The following is a 28000-nucleotide window of genomic DNA, read 5'->3' as shown; positions in this document are numbered from 1 at the left end:
GCCCCTGGTAGTAAGGAAATAAATGCTGCTTGGGAACTGACATATGATATGATACATAACAGCATCAATGTGTGAATGTATTCCAATGGTCAAAAGGCTAAATGAGGTAGGTGTGAAATAGATGAATGAGGGGATTAAGCATGAAAAAAAGGCATTTTGGAGGCAGCACAAAATTAATAATGGTAATAATCAGTTGCACGATGAGTATAAAGAACAGGCCAGTAGAATGACTCAGTTGGTAAGGACAACAAAAGTGCAGTATGAGCAGAAATTAGTAAATTAAGCCAAGAAAAACCTCATGAGTTTTTCGATATGTAGCAAGTAGAAAGAAGAATGATTATGATAAGATGATGTTATGGATGAAAGTGGGAGAATGGTAACTGCTGCAGAGGACATATTCATCAAGGTGTTTTATCCTTAGTGTGAAAGAAGAAGCTCAAGTGTAGAGAATGAAATGAGAGAAGACTTAATGGTGAGCTAACAAGAGGTATATGAGGAGTTATGTAAGCTAGATGTCCATAAGGAAATAGGACTTCATGACATATCACAATGTGTCTTAAGGAAATGGGAATGTTCCAAGGAGTTAGCATCAGCCTTGGCCTACCTGTTTAACAAGATTCTCACAACAGTGCAAATCCCAAATGAGCAGAAGGAAGACAAAATTGTTCCACTTCACTAATGATAAGGCTAAGGCTACAAATTATAGGCCAATCTTTATATCTGGAGTTGTAGTTAAGATATTGGAGAGGTTGGTAAGATATAGGATACAAAAGTGAGTTGATAACAGTGGTATACTTTGCATTTGTCAGCATGAGCTTCTTAACGTGAGGTTACAAACCTGCTTATGTACTATAACAAGGATGAATGTCACCTTGTTATATAAGCAGGTTTCACTTCCATAAGGTGACGAATGTATTGGACAAGGGAGATGCATATACATTGGTGCATTAGATTTTGCAAAGGCATTTGATAGATTGCCAAACTACAAATGCTCACTAATGTGAATCAAATTAGAATGGATGATAGACTACTGAGTTGGACAGGTGGCTATCGAATCAGTATCAGCAAGTTGTGCATGTTGGGGGGAGGGGCACTATCTCAAATGAGGAAAGTCACTAGTGGTGTGCTACAAGGATCAGTTTTGGGACCATTGTTATTTAATTTGTATATTAATGATATTGGGATGGATTTAACTGGTGATATACAACTGTTTGCAGATGATTCAAAACTGTGGAGAGTGATGAGGAATCAAGCAGATGTGGCCTTACAGGAGGAACTGAATAGATTGTATGAGTGGGCCACAGTATGGCACTGTCAATTTATTGTTGCAAAGTGTTAGATTCTGCAATTTATTAGGCAACTGGGATGTAAAGTATACACTTGGTAGGGAAATTTTGGATGAAGTTGAGGAGATAAAAAAATCTTGGAGTGATGGTGGACAAGGATCTAAAGTTCAGAGATCACATTGCACACAATGTGAAACATCTGATCAGAAATAAAAAGGTTCTGGTTCCATTGTATAAGGCCTTGATCTAGTCTCATATGGATTATTGTGCACAGATTTGTTCCACTGGTTTGCATGGTGATAAGGATATATTGGAAAGGGTCCAGGGAAGAATAACTAAGATCATAACTGGTCTTTGGGATGTGGGATATGAGGACAGATTGGGGGGATGCAGTTTGCAAAGCCTTGTGATAGGAGGAAGAGAGGGGATATGATTGAGACATAAGTTGATAAAGGGTTGTTACCAAGTTAACGTGGAAGAAATTTTTCATAGAATGGGAGAAGGAGTTAGAACGAGGGCATATCTGGAAGCTGTATAAGGAGCAGGTTCTTTGCATGGAGAGTGATTGCCATGTGGAATGTATTTCCTGACATTCTGGTGAATGCAGATACATTGAATGAGTTTAAAGCACGGTTTGATGGGCCTTGTGTGTAACAGTGTTTGCCTCCAGCAGTGAATCTTTTGACTCCACGGAGGTCGCATTAATATCAATAATGATGATAATAAACTAATAATATAGTAAATCATTTTTACATCTGCAAATACCTAAAAACTATGTACTTCTTGCATATTTAAGCTTGACAGCAGTGAAGGTGATGCTCATTTTTTTTGGTCAATGAAGTTAAAACTAAGAATGGATTAAATTATGGTTTCATGACTCCAATATTTCATCTCTGTCACAGAGACATCATCAGGGATACAATATAAGAATTGTAACATGCACACAACTAACACAAAAATGAGTGGCAGTGATTAAACAGAAAGCCTGAAGTCCTATAAAGGTTGCTTTCTATGGCATTGGTTGTTGAATAGGAGGTTTAAGAATTACAGTTTCCCATATCATAGGGAGTTTCATACAACCATATTTACTGATTTCTGGTGATTCCAAAATTTGTCATGTTTGTACTTACTGCGTGAAAGATAAAAATTTTTCTCCCCCTCCTATTTGATTCAGGCTGATGCAGTGTCTTCAGATGTCTAGTATAGCAGTAAGATGTATTTCTTATCAACTTCTGTTCTAACTAGGTTTCCTCATAGTTGAAACATATTGTCACAACCTTTTTTGTTTATTTCTAATGACAACAGTTGCCTCCAGCTCACAGCCTTCCCAGCATACAGATTACATTATAATACTATTACTGTTGTCAATATTGGAGCAAAGACTAACTCCCTCTCTCCTCTCAGTTCCAGGTGAATACGAGTATAAAATTCCTTGTACTTGGCTTATTATTATGAATGTACATCCAAGGAGTCTAAGGACATATCAAGGGAAGACTCATTCAGATGCTTACATTTAAATATTTATCATATCCCGCCCCCACACACACACATTTATTGAAGCTGTATCTTCAGCATATAATGGTAACCTGTACAACACATTCACAACCTGCCATTAGAAGAATCTAGACCTCACATTTCCTAATAACACATCAAGCCAGCTTCCAGTGATGAGTTTTACCTCTACTATTCATAATTCACAAAATTTTACTTGTATCTATACTGTAAGTTTCCCTTACTAACTTATATCTTTCTATCATGTCTCTCTCCTCTATCTATGCCTCAAACTTTAAACATCACATTCCCTCAGTCTGTCTTCATTTGTAATTCAATAGACTAGTTATCTTGGTTACTTGCTGCTGAATATTCACCACTATCTCTCCATCTCCTCATAACCTAGGTGACTGACCTTACCTAAGTATAGTATTAATTCAGATATGGGCTCATCAAAGCCTTGTAAAGTGGAAGAATAACTTCCTTATTTCTACAATACATTGTTCTCTTTAATAGTTCTGTTAATCAATGTGATGACTTAACCACCACAGCAATGTGTGACTCCTAAACTCACTGTCACTGTTCTAGACTCACTCCAGCAATAACTTCCCAAGTCTTTAGCTCTGTTGACTACTTCCAACAAATTCCTATTAATATAATACTCTGTCTATAGTGTCCTCTATAGAAAATACATAACTTATGCTTTTGAACACTGCATTTATACTCATTGTCATTTACTCAAATAATTAGTATGTTCAAATCAGCCTGCAAGCATTCTGTATCAGCTACATTCCTCATCATTCTCCCTAACTTAGCATTATTGGCAAATAACTAAATACCACACTTAAGAGACTCTTCACGATATCATTAATATATATGTTAAATGACAATAGTCTAAGCACAGAACCCTGTAGTATACCCCCCCTTCCTCCTCACAGACTCAGCACCATTATACATCACTTTTTGATACCTGTCAGTCAACCACTCTCCAATCTACATTTCAAGTTTATTTTGTAAAACCATCCTTCTGAGTTTCTGTAACAACCTCCAGTGTTTTGTCAAATGTCTGAAGTATTGTGGTATATCCAATTTTCCTTATCCAACTCTGCTGTCAGTAATGTTATAGAACATGAGGAGATTTAACAAAATCCTGCTGTCCTCTATAGAGTATCTCACTGTTGTCCTTCCACTTTTGGATGTCATGAACACATCACAGATACTGATTGGTCTATAATTCACTGTATCAGTCTTAGCTCCACTCTTTTAGATGAATAATAAGTAGATGAATAAAAAGTATTCAAGCTCTTACAGGATGCTGTAAGAGCTTGAATACTTTTTATTCATCTACCTCTGTTTTTTTGTTCAGTTCTCCCCTGGCATCCAGAGAGTTATATATCTGCCTGAAATAAATAGCACCTCCATAGCGCATTTGGAAGAATGACAGTACATTGCATCCTTTGATTGAAAAAGGCCAAAGTTCATTTCTTGTCACGAGAGGAGGAATCTTTATATGGGTTTTTTCAATTGAAGATGAGTTAGCCAATCTCATACGGAGGTAGCAGGGGTTTTTTTCTCCCAGAAACTCAGGTTTTTCATACTGCATGTAGACTAATTAGCCTTCAGAACACATGCAATTTACAGACAAAAAATACTTTTCTACCACCAGCATTCATTCACTAAGATTATTTTTCTATGGTCATGCTTCTATGTACTTTAAAAAATGATAAATGAGGACACAAAAAAAAAAAAAAAATCCCAAGGAGCTATTTTGATATATGGCCAATAGAAGAAAGAATCACTATTGAAGGATATTGGTTGGTGAATATGGTAGAATAACAATCATCATCATCATCAAATTCCTGACATGTACCCTCAAGGGGTGTATACAGGATATGATAGTACTACATGAAACTTACATCATTACTAACTATCTATCTATACAATTTTCCTCCAAATCAATCTGTTACCTGTCAAGACTCCAACATTATCAGATCTTATAATTCTATCTTCTAAGGCACTTTTTACTGTATGAATCCACCTATATCTTGGTCTTCCTCTGGGTCTTTTTCCTACCAACCTGGCAGAGAACACTTTTTTTGCTAATCTTTCCTCTCCCATTCTGTTTAAGTGACCATACCACCTGAGATTAGCTCTGCTAACACATTCCTGGATGCTAAGAGTGTCTGCAAAAATTATAGTTGAGATATTAAAGAGGTGATTCATAAAAGTATTTCATTCTTGTGAATGTAATATTATACAGAGCTTGAATGCATTTGGAAGGATGGAGGAGGGAGTGATAGTAAGTATATGGGGAATTGAGTAGTGTTTCAGGAAGTTAACAGATTTGATGTATCTTTTAACATGAATCTTACGTGGAAAGAGGGTAAATTTTCTCCACTTTATACAGGCGATTAGACTAATTTTGAATTATAGGCTAATCTGTGTGTGTGTGTGTGTGTGTGTGTGTGTGTGTGTGTGTGTGTGTGTGTGTGTGTGTGTGTGTGTGTGTGTGTGTGTGTGTGTGTGTGTGTGTGTGTGTGTGTTTACGTGTCTGAAGTTGTGAGTTAAAGTGTTGGGGAGTTTCACAAGGATCAAGATTGAGAACTAAACTGATAACTGCTGCATTCTCTTTGAAGGATAGCATCAAAGAGAATGCTGCTGTTGTCAGCTCACTTTAATGGAAGCAAGAACAATAAACCATATCTGGAAGCTGTATAAGCACCTCCATAATGTAATTGAAAGAACAACAGTACTTTGCACCCTTCAATTGGAAAAGGCCTAAGTTAGATTCTTGTCATCATGAGAGGAATCTTTATATGGATTTTTTCAACTGAAGGTTAGTTAGCCGATCTCATATGGAGGTAGCAGTGTTTTTGTCTCCCATAAACTAGGGTTTTTCATCCCACATACAGACAAATCAGCCATGAGTACACATGCAATTTACAGACAAAAAATACTAGTGGTGGTGGGCAGTAGATGGCATTGGTGTAGAAGATGATAGTATTAATATTTCTGTGTAGTTAGTGGATTAAATGGTGGAGATAGAGAGTTGTAGAGTATATTACCCTCCCTTGATGAGTCTTTGACTCCTTGAAGGTGTCACATAATAATAATAATAATAAACATTAAAGATGGCATGAGCAGGAGTAAGTTTTTTGCATGGAGAGTGGTGGGTGACTGGAATGCATTGACTGAAAGAGTGGTGAATGTAAAGACAGTGAATACATTTCATGTATTTGAAGAGATGTACATATGGTAGTGGGACCTCTTTCGATTCCATGAAGGTCTGATGATGATGATAACAATAATAATATTTTCTTCTTTTTTTTTTTTTTTTTAATGCACTCTCAACAGTGCTTAATATCATAAATGTACTTAGTGTAAGGTTGTGTGTTCCATTCATTCTATAGTACCAAGTTTTTTTTAAATTATATATGCTTCATTTCATTCTTGTGGAAAATATTTTCTCTTGGTTAGAAAGTTGATATACTTGTGATATACTTGGTTAGAAAGTTGAATACTTGATAAGAAATTATATTCTTGTTTTAATCCTTGACCCAAGCAAAAAAGTACGTATGTGAAGTACCTTCGTGACTAGTCTACTTGTATATAGAGGCTGTTGACTTCACATCATTTGCCTCATCCCATAATGTTTTTACATAATCGGACGGTTTACTACCTAGACCAGTTTTGACCTTTATTGAACTCTCATTAGTGGGAGCTGGACCCATGAGTGTACCAAGCTTAAATGAATGCAGAAGTCATACATTAATATATTATTATTATTATTACACCTCCAGGGAGTCCAAGACTCATCAAGGGAGGGCACCTACTCTACAACTCTTCATTGCCACCATTCAACCTCATCCACCAACCTCATCATCTACTGTCCAACACCACCACTAGTATTTTTGACAGACAATCACAAACATCCATGCCCACGGCAGGATTCGAATCCACAGCCTTGTGGCTGGAGAGCGGATATGCTAATCACTCAGCCAACCAGACTGGCCTGGTTGGCCAAGTGGTTATATTATATATAATATAATATAATATTATTATATGTATTATATTATATTATATTATATTACATTACATAATATAATATCATGGGGAAAGGATTAAAAACTTTTTTACCTAAGAATTGACTTGGATCAGGGGATGGTTGATAGACAGATATAGTTCGCCCATGGATTAGAGATCCTTGGACACTTCTGCGCATGTCAGAAAAAGGAGAATCCATTCTGATAATAAGGTAATCAGTCCGTATTGTGGGATGAGTTGTTTATTATTACAGGTTGGAAAATTAACTTCTCTTTTATGATTATTGTAGTTAACTATATTGCTTGTATAACAGTTGGAAAATTTTACCTAATAAAGCACGTGATTTCACGTGTTGGCGACTAATTTGTACGTACTTCATTTCTTTCACCCATTCAGCATGAATCGACTATTCCTGGCAAAATGCCAAGCAGAGACCTACAATCGGTGGGTGAACTATATCAAAAAGTGGTATACAGTGGGTATGAATCTGCCAGATTTAAGGTGTACCTCAGGATTCAGTCCTTGGGCCATTATTGTTCAATCTATACATTAATGACATCAAGCAGGGTCTATCATCATATTTGCAATTGTTTGCTGATGATGGAAGATATGCAGGGCAATCAGGGATGCTACTGATATTCAGCAATTACAAAATGATTTGAATAGACTGGAAATCTGGGCAAACGAAAATGGCTGCAAGTTTAATGTTAGTAAGTGTAAACTAAAGAGGCAAGGGATCTTGGTGTATTGGTGGATAAGAATTTAAAGTTCAAAGGTCACATAGCAAAAGTTGTAAATACAACTCAGATGATAATTGCTATGTTGAAGCAAACCTTGTAAGGATAAGGAAGTAATTTTGCCTCTTTATAAGGCTTTGATAAGATCACACTTGGATTACTGTGTGCAGATTTGGTCTCCCAGGTTCCAAGGGGATAAAGAAGCTGTGGAAAGGGTGCAAAGAAGAGTTACTAAGATTATATCCGGATTATGGGATTTAGATTATGAGGACAGATTGCGAGTATGTGGATCACAGACTCTGGTTAACAGGAGAAAGAGGGGGTGATATGATAGAGGTCTATAAACTTTTGAATGGGTGTTATAGCATTTCAAATGATGAAAATTTTCGTTATATGGAAGGCAGGAAGAGAACATGGGGGAATCCATAGAAGTTAAGATTGTTCTCAGTCAAGAAAGGGTTAAGAGCTAGGTTTTTCTCCCAGAGAGCAGTGAGTGAGTGGGATAATTTGCCCTTACAGGTAGTGAGTGCATCTAGTGTAAATGAATTTAAGGGAAGGTATGATAGCTGGGTTGGATAATTTACAGCCTCCCTCGATGAGACTTGACTCCCTGGAGATCTCAGATAATAATATCACTTCATTTCATCCTTGTCACTTAATTTAGTTATGTTTTCATTGTAACACTCACACAGTACAAGCCTCAATATCTACTATGTGGTTGCTACGAATGAAACTCGGAGTTAAGAAACATTTTATAATCTTGTAGTACATTGTAATTTATGGTCTCATTTACAGGGCATTTTTAGGACCATCAGCTGGAGCAGCTCTCGTTGATCATATTGGATATGTCAAAACTACAACAATAATGTTAGGAATTGAATTATTTCTGGTAAGTTTAATGATAACACAGATATAAATTGAAACAGCAGAGAAAAATATGTGATATTAGATGTTAGTTCATTCAAATATTTTGATTGATTCACTAGTAGTTGAGCTTACCTCATAAGAATGTATATGCATATTTCATCTGTTGATTCCAACTTACAACATAACAGCCTTAATTGCATTACCAAGATATAACTTTTGGGATATAAGTATAAAAATATGAATAGAAAAGGAACAGAAGTTAAATTTCTTAACATAGTTATCTCTTGAACCATGCAGCTAACTCGTGACAAGTTTTCACTTTCTACTATCTGATGACAATTTCTTTGAAGCAGCCAACACACCATCATTTACATATACACTATAACTATACACTAATTGCATAACTTCACTTTTGTTATATATGACATAATAAGCCAAAGTCAATTTTGGCAATGTCCTTTATCTGAAAAGATCAGGGTTTGAATCTTGCCTGCGACATGAAGTACCTTTATCAGGATCTTTTAGCTAAGGCAAGTTAGCTGATCTTATACCAAGGGTAGAGTCTTTCATCCCAGAAACTTGGGTTTTGCATCTCTCAAAACACATAATCTATATATATATATATATATATATATATATATATATATATATATATCAGACACTGCAAGTGTGACCACCCAGTTGTAAGCAGTATGCAGTATCTACTCCTCACACCCCTCTTCATCACACTTACATAATTTCCAGGGATGACCTCTGGTTTTTCCCTTCTCGCCTTCTACTCTTTTTTAAAATTTCATCTGCATTAATCTGATAAAATCCTCTCACTGACTTAAATGTCAAAATTAATGAGATTGAGAATTATGAAACAAGTAAAAAAGAATCTTAAAATCCTTAACACTTCCTGCATTAACAACACATTCTGGTAATGCATAACAAGCTATTGGGTCTACCATGAAAGGGAGATGGGATGTGATAATATCTGCATATAACTAAAATTCCAAGCACTTTTAAAAACAAGAGATCCACATCTCTCCATAGACAGCATTACAAGGTTCTGATATTGTCTTTGTCACTTGTCCCTGGATCCTCTCCAATGTTTCCACATCACACTGAAAACCAAAACCAGATTACCAGATTTGAGCACAACAATCCAAGTGTGTGGTCTGACCAGTGCTTTATACAGTGGCACAACCACTTCCTTATCCCTACATGTTAGAGTACTTATTATCATAGCAGCACAATGATGTGCAGCACTTGCAATATGTCCTCTAAACTTCAGTCTATTGTCAACCATCACTCCCAAATCTCGAATCCAATCCACTTCCTGCAGTACGGCACTGTCAATATAGTACAAACCTTATATTTCAGCACTCCAAAATGCATCACCTTGCACTTATTAATATTAAAAGTACAACTCAACTCCTTTGTCCAAATCAAAAGTATATTCAAATCTTCCTGAAGGGAATTAACATCAGCAGTGCTACTTTAATTATTCCCAATGCATTTTTTGGAAATTATGGAGGCAACTACCGTGTTTGAATAAAAACTTTAGTTTACTATTACTAAAATTTTACAATTCGACGTTTCGACCTTTATGTCAAGGTCATCTTCTGGAGCGTACAAATATACACAGGAAACAAGCTATACTACAATCATACTGGTTCGTTAAAGACACTGACTAACCGCTACCACAATTGTTGGCCTGACCTCTGGTGGGAAAAAAAAAAAAAAAAAAAAAAATTATACATCAACGCTAAAGTCCTATTATTTGTTGTCTACTATATACATATAGTAACATTATATTAACATCATTCCAGCCAGTTGGAGTGGAATGGTTTCTAATAATAGCAGATTGGCTAGAGTCCTGACTTGTGTTGAATCTTTTCACATTAGGTTGGCTGAATGTGTGCCATCCAGATCCTTGGAATTTTCATACCATCTTTATTGTTGATATTTGGGTGGTTTATCAGGATTTCGCAGGATTCTTTAAATTTTCTTTCGTACCATGTTTTTGTGCGGTGTAAGGAGCAGGTGCTTTTCCAGTTGATTTGGTGTAAGGTGTTGAGTGCGTGGTCTGAGAGGCCTGCTTCACCATAATGGTTATATTTAATGTGTCTAATGTGTTCTTTTTTGCGTATAGGGATTGTCCGTCCTGTTTCACCAATGTACGGTAAGTTACAGGTGCAGCGGATGCAATAGACTCCAGGATGTGCTAATGGGAGGATAGGGTCCTTAGAGGAGCTGAATATGGTTTTAAGTTTAGTGGGTGGTTTAAAGGTGGCATTAAGGTTATAGTGTTGTAGGATTCTGTTGATTTTTTCTGATAACCCTTTAATGTATGGGATGGCTATGGTTTTACTGTAGTCTAGATTCGTTTTTGTTGTGGTTTTATAGAGTATTTTATTGACAGTATTTTTGTTATAGCCATTGTTTCTGAATGTGTCACTAATGATTTTTAGTTCTTGTTTCAGGGCCTGCTGGTTAGAGCAAATAGTTGTGGCTCTGTTTTTAAGGGTGTTTATGACTCCATATTTTTGTGCTGGGTGGTGATATGAATTCGCATGTATGTATTGGCCTGTGTGTGTCGGTTTTCGGTAGACCGTGAAGGATAGATTGCCTGAAGGAAGACGTGTAACTTGTGTGTCTAGGAACGGGAGCGAATTTTGGTTTTCGATTTCGATGGTAAATCGTATGCATTCGTGTTGTTTGTTTAGGTGGCTGAGGAATGTGTTTAGCGTTTGGCGACCGTGCGGCCAGATCGCGAACACGTCGTCAACGTATCTGAGCCAGATTGTCGGTCGAAGCGTGGCGGAATCAAGAGCCCTTTGCTCAAAGGTTTCCATGTAGAAGTTCGCGATTGAGGGGGATAATGGTGAGCCCATGGCCGTACCTTCCTTTTGTAGGTAGAATTTGTTTTGCCACACGAAGTAACCGGACTTTAGTACGTGGGCAAAGAGGGCCGTAATGTTGGGCGGAAATTTGTTCTGTAGTAGGAGAATTGTGTCATTGATGGGGACATTAGTGAAAAGGGCAGAAACGTCAAAACTGACTAATAAGTCATCTTTGTCGAGTGTTATGTTTTTGATTATGTTTATAAAGTGTTGTGTGTTTTTTACGTAGGAGGGGGAATGACCCACCAACTCCTTGAGTGTTGCCGCTAATTTCTTGGCTAGCTGGTAATTGGGACTGTCTATTCCTTCCACTATTGGTTCCCAACTTTGCATCATCAGCAAAAAACTGCAGATCCCCACTCAGTCCACATGATATATACAAATAAGTTAAATAGCAGGTACCCTGGGGCACACCGCTGGTTACCCTCCTTTTTTGAGACACTGCTCCATCATTCATCACATGCTGGTATTGTTCAGAGAGCCAATATCCGATCCATCTAACCAATATACTATCCATTCCCATCCTCTGCAGTTTATATACCAACTTATCATGTGTTTGTAATCTATCCAACACTTTTGCAAAGTCCAAGAATATCACTGTATATGATTCTCCTTTATCTAACACACTCATTACTATATCACAAAATGCAAATAAATTGCTAAAACATGACCTCCCTTTTACAAATCCATGATGATCATCTTAAAGAATACCATATCCATCAACCCAATCCTGTATTCTATTTCTAACCAATCTCTCAAACACCTTGACCACAACCACAGTTATACAGATCTATAATTGGAAACTTCTGTCCTAGAACCATGCTTATAGAGTGGTACTATTTTACCTTCTTTCCACTCCTTAGGAACCCTATCCACTGCAACACTTTCATTAAATAACCAGGTCAAAGGCACAGCCAACTGTGGTGCACATTCCTTAAGAATGCATGGTGATATGGCATCCATTCCCACAGCCCTATTAACATCTAACCCAATCGACACCTCTGATTCTTTCACTTCCAAATCTCTTAAAACTTGCCTCCCTTCTATATATTACACCACATCATTTACACCAGTATGATATACACTGTTAAAGTGCTCATTCAATAATTCCACTATATCCTTTGCAACTTGTATTCTGTTGCCATGACTATCTATGAGTGTCAATCTGCCACAATTATTTTTGCTCTTTCTTACCATATAGCAGAAAAATTTCCTTGAGTTAACCTTGGCCTGACCAGCCAATCTCCTCTCATACTGCACTTTTTCTTTCTTACCATGCTTGTCACCTTACTAGCCTGCACTTTATACTCTTCATGGATCCAATCAACCCAACCATCATGTACCTCCTCCATAGCATTTTCTTTTCCAGCACTGCTTGCTTGATTTCACTGTTCATCCATTTCACTCCTACTCTGTCTACTAGCTATGGAGGGTTAAGCATGCAGTTATAGATTGCTTGTGTCAGATACTACCTTGTGAGTTTCCATGCACTGTCAACATCTTTTACACCAGCTCATCTACCCAACATATTGATGTAACTGACTACAGAGCATTCTATAATCACCTGCTTTATACTTCCACATATATCCATTTTTGGCAGTAACCTTTTCTTGTTTCACCACTTCCCAAATAAGTACCTCATGATCACTCTCACCAACTGGTGGCAGTGTCAATGTCTCATTAACAACTACATCTTGTGAATTTATCACCAAACCCAAAACATTAAAGTTTCTAGTTGCTTCAGTCACATGCTGCTTAAGATATTTCTCTCTCAGAAATTCAACAAAATCACTCTTCTCCTTGTTCTCATACACTGTCTACTTCTTTTATTCTATGTTCTGGTAATTAGTCTCCCATCAGGATCACCTTTTCACATGCCCAATCAATTTGCATAAACATTTCAGAATCAGTATTCTCTACATTCCTTGGCCTATAACAGCATTTTATCATATATGCAATTAATTTCAACTTGACTCCAAAAAGTGTGGAAGCTGATTGTGCATGCACTATCAGCTTCCATGCTTTGTGGACACAATTCCTCTGTAATCATCAACAGCACTCCCCTCCTCTTTTCACATTTCTATCCTTCTATTTCTATTTCTGACATCACATCCTCCTCAAACAACCAAGTTTCACTTATTCCAATTATCTTTGGACATGCTGACTCAATCAATGCAACAAACTCAGCTCTCTTGTTTCAAATACTCCTTATATTTATGTACAAATATAACAATCCTGTGTCTTTGAGGCCATTCTACCAGCACCAACATTCTCTATTCTAGGTGTTATACCACACCTCTCTCTCTCTCTCCTCTGTATGATCACTCCCGTTTCTCTGATCCTGACTCTGATTTTCATTTCTACCTGTCTCATCCTCACCTTTATGCATTCCATCATCTTGTGCTGCTACAACCACATATTCAACCTCATATCCATCTTTGTCCTGTCGTACAATCTGTTTAGTTGTGCTGTCCTGTTTCACAAGTGGACTCTGATCATTTACTATAGTAACTTCTTGACTCTGTGCCTTCTCAAAAAACAACAGCCTTTCTAAATGCCCAACATGAAATCCATTCAAATGCAATCCATCAATGTTAAACCATTCCTCTTTCCTTCAAATTCACTCCATAGATACAAGCTCAACCTCCCTTTGCCTCACACAACTCAGGCATCTTACTATTCATTATCTCTGCTCTCCTTGTCAATTCACTATTGTCATATCTGGGCAACATGCTGACAAGTTTTCCAAGAACACTGTTATTCTTGACATATTGCAACAACTTCTTCATGTCTTTATTAACATTCTTTTTTGACAAATGACTTCCAGCAAAGTCATTTGTGCCAGCAACTACCACTAATTTTGCTGCCTGCTCTTTCCTTTTCTGCAACGCATCAGTTATTTGTTTCATTGTTCCACCAGACTATAGGCATTTCAATAGAATGTGTAGGATATATTTTGTATGAAGAATTACATATGAAAGAGCTTTGTGCAAGATGGGTGCTGCGCTCGCTCACAGCAGATCAAAAACGCACTTGCATGAAAGCATGTTTTGTGCACTTTATTAGTCATCACATCTCTCTCTCTCTCTCTCTCATCACAAGGTAATATTATTGAATATTATGTATCTTTTTTCTAGCATTTTTTTTTTTTTGTATTTTTATTCATCGGAGTTTATTCAATATTTACTCAATATTTTACTGTATTGTCATATCTGAGCAACATGCTGACAACTTTTCCAAGAACACTATTATTCTTGACATATTGCAACAACTTCTTCATGTCTTTATTGACATTCTAAAATGGATTTAAATAAACTAATGATCACATTGAAAACAATTTTATTTGAGTTTTAAGCAAAATAAAAAATAAAAGTGGTGGAAACACTCCACTAGTTTCATTGTATAGTTTTTGATGTATTTAATTAAAGTAGCTCAGTTCCTCTCATAAATTTATTTTTAACAGATGTTTTAGTGGTATGAATAAATTACTCAATGTACATTACAATATTTTGTTCATACTTACGAGGGTGGTCTGAAAAGTTCTCGGCCTCAACCATAGATGGCGACACTATCGGCAAGAGACTTTTTTCTATATTGGTACATCTGTCATAAGCATCTATGTGAAATTGCAAGTCGTTCTATCAAGTACTTTGTTTTATACAGCTGTCTGAAGCAAAAGTGTTGTCTGAATCCCTTGAAATGGATAAAATTGAGTATCGTGCGGTTATAAAATTCTTTGTAAAAGAAGTTTTAACACCAAAAGAAATTCATTTGACGTTCATAAAAGTTTATGGGCACTGTTAGATCCTGAATGGAGGATTTTCTAAGAAGTTGTTCATTCAGAATCTAACATGAAAAATTTAACTAATTTAAGATAATACCTGCACACCAGCAGAAAGTAAGAAAGACCTTTTTTGTTGTATATGAAAATGTGCATTAATGTGTAATGTATTAGAAATATTTGTTGTCAAACGGAAGACTAAATTAGAGAATTATGTCAAATTTGTAATTCTATGTAAAAGAAATATTAGCTTAAACTTGTGTCCTATTAAGCTATCTAAAATAACGTAAGTCGCCAGACAGGTAATGAGTAACAGTTCAAAGGTTGCGTCTGAACCACACCTATTGATCGTAATGCCGGAGGCTACAGCTTACGCAGAAAGTGATGTAAAGTTTCGCACAACCCTTTACTTTTAATGCCCTTAAGGGCATTAAAAGTAAAGGGTCGTGCGAAAAGGATATAGCAAAAAGAGGGCACTCGAACACAGAATATAAGGCAATGCATGCCATATTGCAAGGCTTTTTTTGGGACTTTCATCTTGAGGATTCTTGACCAGTCGTCAGAGAAAAGACGAGCCAGGGTGCAACAATGTCGGACAGCGGGCCACTTTCCTGATTATGCTGGAGAAGATTCCACGTGGAGCCGTACGTGAATCATCAGCCTATGCAGAATCGTGCCAGTCGCTGGATGAAGGAGTGGAGATAGCCCTTAGTCGATGCAGAAACTAGTTTGTGTCCGGCAGCAGTAGAAAGGACGATGTAGCCACAAAGCCAGGTGCTTAGATAGCCAATCGAAGGATGACCAGAACAACACGTGGTAGTTAATAGACCTTCGGAAAGAACTGGGTAATGTAGAGATCTTTGTTATATGTTACGGAAGTGATAGAAAATAGAAATTTGTGTTTAAGTAATATGGATAATCCTTTAGAGAACTTTGATAAGATTTCGTATTTGAAACAGCTAGTTCTGTTGAACAGGGAATTGTCAGGAATGAATCTCCAATTGAATGTGACTGAAATGATAAGTGTATTTTGTTTAGTAGAATAACCTTAATTGAGAAAGCAACAAGTTGTATAATATGTACTTTATGAATAGCATGCATGAGAGGATCTTAATTTTGTGTGATGTTATCATTGCTTTCCATTGTGTTTTGTATGATTAATATTTTGATCTGTTTAAGTGAATTTGATTAATTTAGAATTGTTTATCTATCTTAGCATGTGATTTAACTTAGCAAGAGATTTAGAAGTTTTAGTATTTTGATTCAATTTAGTTGTACTTGTCTTTTAGTTCCAATAAACATGTTTTATTGCATATGCCTGAGTCATGCCTGAATTCGAGATATCAAATTACCACTTATGAAATTAGAACCTTAGCCGGAAGAATTTTGGGTATATATAATTAGGAATAGATTATAGGTCACGACTGCAAAGTACCAAAATCTATATAACTGTATGTGAAGTGTATATTAGAGTGTATGCCAATGAATCTAGGAATATTTCCCTGAGCTTGAATTTATTTCCTGTTATAGGATACTGGCTGGCACAGCATAATACAAATTTTGCAGTATCTGAAAAGGAAATATCCCTAGGTAGAATCAAGTTAGGCTATACAGTAGAGAAGATAATAGAGATTAATGAGGTATATAAGTTTAGAAATGTAGAGAAAACAACGACGTAACAGCACTCTTCTCCTTCGTTTTTGACTATTAAGAAATGGGCTGTCGAGTTTAAACGAGGCCTTGAAGATGATCCATGTGAAGGACGTACAAAACAAAAAGTGTAACAACACTAGAAATCATTAATCAAATACAGAATATGGTATATTGGATGACCGGCGAGTCAAAGTGCGTGAAATTGCTGAGACCATAGGGATTTCAATAGAACGTGTAGGATATATTTTGCATGAAGAATTGCATATGAGAAAGCTTTGTGCAAGATGGGTGCTGCACTTGCTCACAGCAGATCAAAAACACACTCGCATGGAAATCTCTGAACAGTGCTTGGAACGTTTTAACAAGAATGAAACTGATTTTGTGCATCGATTTATTATATGGATCAGACTTGGATTCACCATTGCACACCAAAATCCAAACAGCAGTCAAAACAGTGGACAGAAGTTGGTTGTCCAGTGCCAAAGAAGATAAAGTCAGTTCCATCAGCAGGAAAGGTCATGGCATTGGTATTTTGGGATGTTAAAGGCATTTTGTTTATTAATTATCTTGAAAAGGGGAAAACGATAACCAGAGAATATTATTCCGATCTTTTAACCAGACTAGACGAAAAAATTTGTGAGAAAAGACCCGGTTTGCAGAAGGAAAAAATCAAGTGTTTTGGCAATGGGAAAATTAAGGGATATATATATATATGAATTGTTGGAACATCCACCCTATTCCTCAGATTTGGCTCCCTCTGACTTCTATCTCTTCCCAAAACTCTTCCTCAGTGGTCAGCGTTTTTCTTTGAATCAAGAGGTGATTGCAGCTGTAGAGGGGTATTTTGCAGATTTTACTGAGAACCACTACAGGGACAGGATAATGGTGCTGTAATAAATGTATTAGTCTTAAGGGAGATTATGTTGAAAAATTAAAATTATTTTGAAATTATAAATTTGTTTTTTCATTGTTAGACCGAGAACTTTTCAGACCACCCTTGTATACACTATAATAATATTTTAATACATCCTGTACAGTATAAGTCATCATCATCAAATTCCTGACATGTACTGTCAAGGAGTGTGCAGGATATGATAGTACTACATGAAAAACTTACATCACCAGTAACTACAGTTTTCCTCCAAATCAATCTGTTACCTGTCAAGACTCCAACATTATCATATCTTATATTTCTGTGTCTTCTAAGGCACTTTTTACTGTATCAATCCACTTATATCTTGGTCTTTCTCTGGGTCTTTTTCCTCCAACCTGGCAGAGAACACTTGTTTTGCTAATTTTTCCTCTCCCATTCTGTTTAAGTGACCTTAGATTAACTCTGCTAACACATTCCTGGAGGTTAATAATGTCAAGTTCTTCTCTAATATCCTCATTTTTAATATGATATTGCCATCTGTTCATGCCCCCAGTCTTTCTCAGGACATCAAATTGTATTCTTATTAGCTTAAACCACAATATAAATGTACATTGTAAGTTTGTTATTAATATGTGCTTTTAAAAGACATTCAATTTAACGGACTTTTAGCAATAGTGGACATCCCTTCCCCGTTAGCCCATTAAATCGAGGGCCTACTTTATACTTATTATAAAATCAAATATGCATATTTAGAGATTATAGAATAACATATTCATTTGTCTATATCAGCGTTTCTCAATCTTTCTAACCTAAGGACCAGTAAAATGCCTAAAACAATTCTATGGCCCCTCTAAGTTACAGAGGGGTAGCTGGGGCAGGGCGGGAGGGGGCACACACACAAAAAAGTGCCGCCACTTTTTTGGCGTTTAAGAAATCATGCCATACTGTTTATAAAACAGCAACTGAGTGATGAAATAGACTTCGACAATGTCATTGATGATTTTGCGAACAGAAAAGCAAGAAAAATAACATTTTAGAATGTTGGAATTAAAGTTTTACTTCAAAAATAAACATAGTGTTTTTAATTTATTTCCCTATACGTTGTTTTGACTTTTTGTAATTTTTTTAAAAACCTATGTAGGAATTACCAACATTTCGGAAAAACTGTGCCATTTATAACATAATAAATCTAAAAGCATGTTTTGAATACATATGGAAACATAATTAATTAAATTGGAAGTAAACGATTAAAAGTGTATCATCATTGAACAAAATTTTAATTTTTATTAAACAAATAAATAATATGATATAATTATGTTACTACTTACTTTTAATGAGATGGTTGAGCTTCTCGGCCCTTGCAGAGTTGCTGGATATCTGGCTCAATATTGGTCAACTTCAGTTGAAGATTGGCACACACAGACAAAGATGATTTCTGTATCTTGTTTTTATTTGAAGGAGCAATGAAAATCCTTTCTCACAAAGATAGGTTGTAGAAAACTGAATGACGATTTTCAATGCTTCTTCAGAAAATTTGGGAAATTCACTTCTCACTGAAGGCGAGATCCAAAATCGAGCTAAACCAGGATCACAGAATTGCATTTTAAATCCGTTGTCACTTGAAAGCTCAGTTAACTGTTCTTTTTTCGATAACAAAAGGTCGTTCTTGTGACTGCAAGCTTGAAATGGATCGCAAACCCACAGAAATTTGTTATAAGTTGTTCGGAAAACATGTTTCAGATTTTTGAGGTGGTCACAAACCCTTTCCAGAAACTCAGAATCAACAAAAATATTATTTTTCACTAAAAGGATTACAATGTTGGAAAAGATGCAAATTGTCTGTCTTTTACATAATTAATCTATAAAAAACAGTTTTTTCTCGAATGCCTTTATTTTGTCATAGGCATCAAGAACAGTTAAAGAATTTCCCTCAAGGGAGAGATTTAGTTCATTTGATTTCGAAAAAATGTCTGAAAGATAGGATAGCATTGATAACCATGGTTCGTCAACAAGGAGTGATGCAAAATCAGAATTACGTTCATTTACAAATAATAAAACTGCGAGCCTTAAATGAAATAACTTTGTTAGTATTTTGCCCCTGGAAAGCCAGAGAATTTCAGAATGAAGCAAAAATTGTATACTGTATATTCACTGTCCATTTCATCGCAGAGTACTGAAAATAACCTGTTATTTAACGGTCGAGCTTTAATAAAATTAACTAGTTTTACAGCGTTGTATAGCACAGTTTTAAATTCTGGTGGCATTCCTTTAGAGGCTAACACTTCCCTATGTATGAAACAATGCACCCAATTCATATCCCAAGCTACTACCTTAACCATGAAACAACCCCACTATGCCTACCCTTAAGGGAGCGAGCTCCATCCGAACAGGAGCCTATACATTTTTCCCACAGGATCCCTTTGTATGCAATTATTGAGAGTGTGAAATATTTCTTCTCCAGTTGTTCGGGATGGCAAAGTTCTACAAATCAGAATATCATGATGAATGTTGTTATGATGCGCAAATCTTACGTAGCATATTAACTCTGCATCATTTGTAACATCAGTAATCTCGTCTATTTGTAGCGCTTAATAAGGGCTCTTCTTAACTCTTTCGATTAACTGAGATTCTACGTCGCCTGCCATATTATTAATTCTGCGATTGATAGTGTCATTTGAAAGAGGAATCAAATCAACATCTTTTAGTAACTTGTTGCCAAACATAACTTTTACCACATCTTTTATAGCTAGAAGTAGCAAATTTTCCCCGATAGAATGAGGTTTCCCTATTTTCACTATGTGCAAACTTAAGAGATAGGATGTTTCCAGTGCCTTGCTATTAATGGAACCCATAGCCAAAACTATATCTCTCCCATGATTTAATGTCCCTAAGCATCGCTGAAAAAATTCAATTGGCTTATTTTTCATATCACAATATTTAGTTTTTAAATGTCGGAGTTTCACAGGTTTCATGCACTCGTTCGACAACACTTCATAACACAAAACACATTGAAGTTTCTGTTCACTTTCATCTCCATACCAAGTAAACCCGAATTCCAAATATGAACTGTTATATTTCCTATTGTATTTTTTCTTTCAACTGCTTGTTTCTTCTACTTTAATAGTATCAGATTTACTCACTGTTACAACACATGTATCACAATTAGGGTTAGCATCACCTGTTTCATTTGCTCTTCTTTTCAAAGTCCTAGTTCTAAGCCACTTTTCCATTATCCGAAAAATATATAAATACCGGGGGTTAACTCACGACACGCTTTGTCCAAGTATCACTTAACACTTCTGAAGATATGCTGAGCCTTGGTTGAAGGAGGTAAACCTTCAATAATAAAAATCAATAAACAACAAGCAATTGGTTGAAATGTGGATAACACGTGTTCACTTCAAATCTGACAAAACAGCAAGAAGGCGGAAGCAATAAAACTATAATGTTGTTAATTCATCCCTCTTTTATTATTCATCATTCTGCCGCTACAGCGGCAGAATGACGAATAATAAAAGAGGGATGAAGTGAAGAACAATATAGTTTTATTGCTTCCACCTTTGAACAGTCTGATGCTATTTGTTGGTTTTTTTATATCTCTATTTGCTTTCAATAATTTTTACTCACTTATTCAATTTTTAATTTGTTTTGTTTGGATAATTAAAAAATATATATTTATTTAGTTAATTTAAGTCTACCTGCGGTCCGTGGACCACAGGTTGAGAAACACTAGTCTACATGAATGTATTTCTATTCATGCCTATTCTTTTCCTCCTTATGTGCCAATCATTTGCACACAGTTCCATGTCTTATTAATGTGGGTTCATATATGTTTTTACATATAGTAATTTAAATATATTCTGAACAAACATAGAATTTTCCTTAATTATTGCTCTCTAACATATCCCTAAACTAACATTATTTTCCCCTTATACAGTTTTGTTTTTCATCATTGTATGGAGACAACTACTGTGTTTGCTCCGTTTTATGGTTACACAGACCCACATCATACCATGCAAACTTTTGAAACCAGATCTGATGTAATCCAATCATTTTTGACTCAATCTTGTAAACATATACTCATTCCTTCTAGATACATTCTACCACTAATAAATAAAGAACAGAAACCACTCACATATTTGAAATTTAATTATCACCTATATTCTGATCTAGTGAAGATCAGAATTATATCTGATTTTAGCATTTCCACATCTGATTATTTCTGCTTTCTCAAACTTTCATCAAAACTTAACCTTATTCAAGTAGAATGTATCCAATATATAAAGTTTATTTTTTAAGATTTACTTATGAAGACCATATGTAGAATGGAATGGAAATGCTAAGGAGGAGATGCAGATAACTTTTTAATTTGATCTGGAATTTTTAGAATTTTTCTAATGTAATATACAAATCATCTTTATAACATCAACACAGATGCCATAATGATATTTTATATGTATGCTCATAAATGTCCATTATCTTCTGATGTAATCAAATTTTACATGTACTGGAAGTTATTTTAGAGCATCCAATGTCACATATGAATGGGGTGCCAAAAAGAGGCATTTTTTTTTTTTACTGTGATACTGCCAGCTTGGCTGGCCAAGTGTATAACATTTCCATTCTGAAATTGATAAGTTGTGGGTCAAATCACATGAATTCTGTGAATAAGGGTAGTAGACTTTGTGGATACAATTCCTCTGTAATCATTAATAGCACTCTCTCTCCTCTTTTCACATTTCTGTCGTTCCAGAAAATTATATATCTTTCCATTTCTATTCTCAACATCACATCCTAGTCAGACGACCATATTGTCTTTGCATGATAATTGTGTACTAGCCACTTCTTATAGCAAAATATTCTGAGCATGGTAGTTGTCTTTCATTTTCTTGGAAATCAATAATGGTAGCCTCTTTGATTTTGGGATTTGTTTTAATTATGTTACATTTACAGATGTTGCAGTCGTTCAATTTTATTAATATTGTTGCCATGGTATTTGTATTTTTTCTTTTGCGGTAGGATGTAGGAGTCAAGTAGAAGGATATTACAATCTCAGTAATGTTCAAATAAGCATGACTTTGAATGGTGGATCTGACACAGGAGTTATTGAAAACAGACTGACAAATTTGAAAACCACATTGTGCCACAGTAGTGTCAGATACTGTTTTGCTGGGTTTATATTTTAATAAGTTTTGTGGTTTATGTTTTCTTATTTTTTTTATGTAGTGCCCACCAATCAAAGGTTTATTTGTGAACCTATAGTACATTTTATATTGCAGGTGGATTAAGGATTTCTTTTCTATTTTCATTGATTTTATACATTTTCCTATTTTTATTTATTATTTTTACTAGGTCAGGTAAACCCTGCTCTAGAGACCAAACATGGAACTTTTTTTTTCAAGTCACTTCAAGCCTCCAGTGTCATTAGTGGCAAAGACAATTTTGTAACTCAAAATATTTGAAGACGAGTTTCATAGTTTACAGATGTTATGGGTATATGGGAATTTTAAAATCTTCCATCATCATCAAATTCCTGACATGTACCCTCAAGAGGTGTACAGATATGATAGTACTATATGAAAAATTTACATCATTACTAACTTCCTATCTACAATGTTCCTCCAAATCAATCTGTTACCTGTCCAATATTGTCAGATCTTACATTTCTATCTTCTATGGCACTTTTTACCGTATCAATCTGCTCAACACCTTCCTCTGGGTCTTTTTCATGCCAACCTGGCAGAGAACACTTGTTTTGCTAATCTTTCCTCGCCCATTCTATTTAAGTGACCATACTACCTGAGATTAGCTCTGCTAACACATTCCTGGATGCTAACAATGTCAAGTTCTTTCCTAATTTCCTCGTTTTTAATATGATATATTGCCATTGATACCATCTGTTCACACTCCTAATCTTTCTCAGGACTCTCATATCTGCAGTCTCTAGTCTTTGGTCAAGTGTTTTACTTCTAACCCAGCTCTCAGATCCATAAGTTCAAATTGTCTTGTATACAGCTAATTTAGTGTTTTGACTAATTTCGCTCTTATGTAATAAAATCTTCCATTTATTATATAAAATCTTATATAATAAAATAAATAAAATCCTTCATAGTTTGGGAGGAGGAATAGCATGCGGTAACAGAAGTTACAAACTATTTCATTCTCTACACATCTTTAGCCACAGTCTGCTTTTCTGTGTTGAATATAAGGAAGATAACTCCATAAACATTTTAAATTTAACTTTAACAAGACATTTTAATTGGTCTTGTTATCAAGCATTTGAATATGCCGATCTTGGTCAGAAGCTCTTTCTTTAAGATAAAATAAGTGCCATTAATGTTAGAAAAATTATTCAGTAGACTCTCAACTATCCGGCCTAATGTGGCGGAAGGGCAGACTGGATAACACAAAAGCCGGATAGGCCGGAGTTCTAGGCCTACCTTTTCACACAAATGTGAAAAGGTAGATAACTTGATAGATGACTGCTTCACCCTTTTAGCCCTCTTCTGTGACGCAATGTCCCTCCACTTACGCAAGCAGATGATATCAGCTGGCGTCGCTTCCTCCTGCTCACTAATGTACTGCGGCCCTGCATCAATCGTCTTGAACCCTTTTGAATGTGGGATGAGATTTTTCCTGTCATCTAAGGATGCCTCTTCCTCCTCTTCTTCTTCCCCTTGTGTCACTATTTCCACAATATCGCTGTCAATTATTTCATCAACTTCCTCGTTTGACATCCATTCTGTAATGTCCTCTGCATTGACATCGTCACAGCTCGGTACATTTTTGAGCAACGAAACAAGTTTATCGTTTTCATCTTCCACTTCGGTTTCACACACGGGTTCAAGGTTGAAATGTCCACCTTTATGGTCCAAAAGAATTTTCCAAGACTTTACAAGTGATATGTTTCGAATCTCTTCCCATGCTTCGGCCAACCACATTATGACATCTAGCAAGTCGATCTTTTTCAGAGCGGTTACGCAGTCTTCATTATTATCGATCGCTGATATCAACGAACTGAGAAGACACTGACGATACTTTTTCTTTAGCATTTCAAGGACGCCCTGATCCATCGGCTGACAAACAGCAGTTACATTGGGTGGTAAAAATAAAGCTTTGATGTCTCCATCTGTGAGTTCATTATTGGCAGGATGCAAAGGTGCGTTGTCAAGAAGTAGCACAGCTTTTCTCGACAAATTGTTGTCTTTCAAATGTTTTTCTACAGTCGGTACGAATTCATTTTGGAAAACCAGGTTTTAAAGATTTCTGAATTCATCCATGCTTTCTTTTGATGTGTGTAATATAGGGGTAGTGATTCCTGATTTTTCAGTTTTTTAAAAGCTCTAGGTGTCTTTGATTTTCCTATTAACGTAAGCCTAAGCTTGTGCATGTCTCAACCTGTGTTATGCACACGGCACGTAGGAGGATTGTAGCAGACGCCCACTTGCAACACCTTGGCAAAGTAAATTACAGTACATATTCCTCATTTTATAACGGAGAATTACTGCATTATTATAATTCTCCATGATAAAATCTGGGCTCCGGATAGTATGGAGGCCGGATAGTCGAGAGTCTACTGTACATTGTTCTGATTATGGGAGATCATATTAATTAATCTCCACAGTCTGCGTGGAAACATTGAGAATTTATAATTTTGAATATATAATGAAAATTTAATGAATATATAGTTTATTTTTACCAAAATTTCTTTCTCTCTCTCTGTGTGTATATATGTTGGCAAAATCAAAAAGTGATTTTCTTCTTAGTTTCTTGCTATTTTAATTTATATGTGTATTCTTCCTGGAAAGTATCTCTTGTCTAATTCAATTTTCTTAAATATCTGATTTATTAACATGTTTGAGCTAAATGAATTAAAAAAAAAATTAAGTCAATACCAGTATGCTAACAAAAAGCATTCCTCTGGTCTGGTAACCATTTCTCAAGTATACTTGCATAAATCTTGCCAGGAACACTCAGTAGGGAAATACCTCTGCAATTTTCACATTCAGTTTTATTTCCTTTTTTATATATGGGTACTATGAGAGCTCTACTCCAATCATCAGGAATTCGCCCCTCTGTCCAGGCCTTCTGAACTATGCAGTGCAGCCACTGTAAGACTTTTATACCTCCATACTTCGGCATTTGTGGTCTAATATCATCTACTCCTGCTGCCTTTCCACATTTCAAGCCTTTGATGGCTTTTTCTACTTCAAGTATGGATATGTATTCCTCACTGTATGCCTGTTGAGTGTTTTTTACCACAGTGCTGTCATCACTGCTTGTTTCATTTAGCAGTTTTTCGCAGTAATTACTCCATACTTCAAGGATATCTTTTTCTCCAGTTTTCATGTCACCTTTATTGTATCTAATTCCTTTTACAACACTCTTTCCTCCATTTCTGACTTCTTCATCAACCTCCAGAATATCTTGTTACCCTCTTATTATTTATTGTCTATGTTTTTACCAAAGTCTTCCCATGACTTTTGTTTAGCTTTTATTACATTTGTCTCTGTATTCTCTAAGAGCACAAGCTGACTTATTTGCTAGGAACTTTTGATGCTTTCTTCTTTTCCTTCACTGCCTCTTTAACTTCCTGTGTCCACCAGGGAGTTCTGATATTTCTAACCTGATCACATGCCTCTCTGGCTGAATCAATTAATGTTTTCTTCAAGGCTTGCCACTGAATATCCAAGGTTTGGTTCCTGTTCTCAAACACTTTCATTTTTTCTTCAATAATCTTTGTGTATTTTAGTCTACAGCTCACATCTGAGAGCTGCTCAACTTTTATTCGCTTTAGAACGTTCTTAAATGTTCTGCTTTTCAAAATGAAATTCAATTTTATCCTGCTCAAGCTAAATAGTGATCACTTCTGAGTAGTATTCTATCCTACATTTAATTTCATTTATATATATATTACTATAGCTGATTCATTCATATCACTCATAAACTTATATTTATTTATGAACAAGATTTATACAGTTAACTTATATATATTAAAATAAATTAGTTATAATTATGGATTAATATATATTACATCTAATCCAATGCATTTTATCCCACATTAGCTAGTTGTGATTGTTGTATATTCATTGTTGGAAGGATTTCATCACAAGAAGGAAGCAACAGCAGCTTAAGTTACTGCCATTAAGTTACTTAATGTTATTGTAAATAGTAGCATTAAACAATGATTATATAATGAACTGAAATGTGTGATCATGCAAGAAAAGTACAGAACCATCCCTAATTTCAATTTGTTAAGTTATTCTCAGGGTAGTGGATGGACTAATTTATTTTATTCAAGGAATGCTCAAAAGTGTACAAAAATGTAACTTGCCATTTGTTAGAAAGCACCCATAATGTTTTGTAACCCATACTTGCAAATTTAATGTACAGTGATTTTTTATGTCTAATGTAATGTTAGTTTTTGTAATAAAGAAAAATTTTTAAATGAAATCATTCTATAGAAGTACTTCTAAGAAATGAATATCTACTAACATTGTTGAAAGTTTTTTCACTTGGTTATACTATAAATTTAAAGATGCCAAGAAATTATTATTACACTCTCCATGGAGTCGAGAGACTCATCGTGGGAGGTTCATTCAACTGACAACATATTTATCATACAGAATCTTAAAGTCTTTAACACTCCTTTGCATTAACAACACATTCTGGCAATGCATTCCATTCACTGACAATTCTTCTTTTAAAAATCTACTCCTCACACCCTTCTTCACCACTTTTACATAACTTCCAGGAATGACCTCTGGTTCTTCCCCTCTCACCTTCTTCTCTTTTTATAATCCCCTTTGGATTAATCTGATAAAATCCTCTCACTAACTTAAACATCTGTATCATATCACCTCTCTTCCTCCTATCCACCAAACTCTACAATCCACATCTCTTCAACCTCTCTCCATAGCCAGCATTCCAAACTCCTGATATTGTCTTATTCACTCGTCTCTAGACCCTCTCCAATGTCTCCACATCAATTGAAAACCAGGTGACTAGATCTGAACACAATAGTGCAAGTGTGGTCTCACCAGTGCCTTATACAATGGCACAACCACTTCCTTATCCTTGCATGTTAGAGTACTTCTTATCATAGCAGCACTACAATGACAGTCTACTGTCAACCATCACTCCCAAATTTCTAATCTCATCCACTTCCTGCAGTATGGCTCCATTGATATAGTAACACACAGTCTTATATTTCTGCACTCCAAAATGAGACACCTTTCACTTATTGATATTAAGACTACAACCTCACTCTTTTGTCCAAGTAAAAAGTTTATTCAAATCTTCCTATCAGGATTCAGCATCAGCAGTGCTACTTATAATTCTTCCCAACTTTGCATCATCAGCAAATAACTGAAGGT

At 35.8% G+C, this 28000-nt stretch overlaps 1 protein-coding gene across 1 annotated transcript in view; it reads left to right on the top strand.

The window, feature by feature from the left end:
- LOC150107030 (MFS-type transporter SLC18B1-like) overlaps window positions 1–27059 on the top strand; it is a 213497-nt gene extending 186438 nt beyond the window's left edge. Inside the window, exons 13-14 of the mRNA XM_090392910.1 lie at window positions 8354–8447; window positions 26690–27059. Of these exons, the coding sequence (XP_090249036.1) occupies window positions 8354–8447; window positions 26690–26758 (163 nt within the window). The 3' untranslated portion in view covers window positions 26759–27059. The remainder of the gene's footprint in view (window positions 1–8353; window positions 8448–26689) is intronic.
- Window positions 27060–28000: the final 941 nt, after the last annotated feature.

This window comes from Typopeltis vanoorti, chromosome 5, assembly GCF_054136105.1.
Source record: "Typopeltis vanoorti isolate ZY-2024b chromosome 5, IOZ_Tvanoo_1.0, whole genome shotgun sequence".
In the NCBI taxonomy this organism is placed as follows: Eukaryota; Metazoa; Arthropoda; class Arachnida; order Uropygi; family Thelyphonidae; genus Typopeltis; species Typopeltis vanoorti.
Note: the sequence above shows the minus strand (reverse complement) of the source record. Positions and strands in the feature narration are given on the sequence as shown.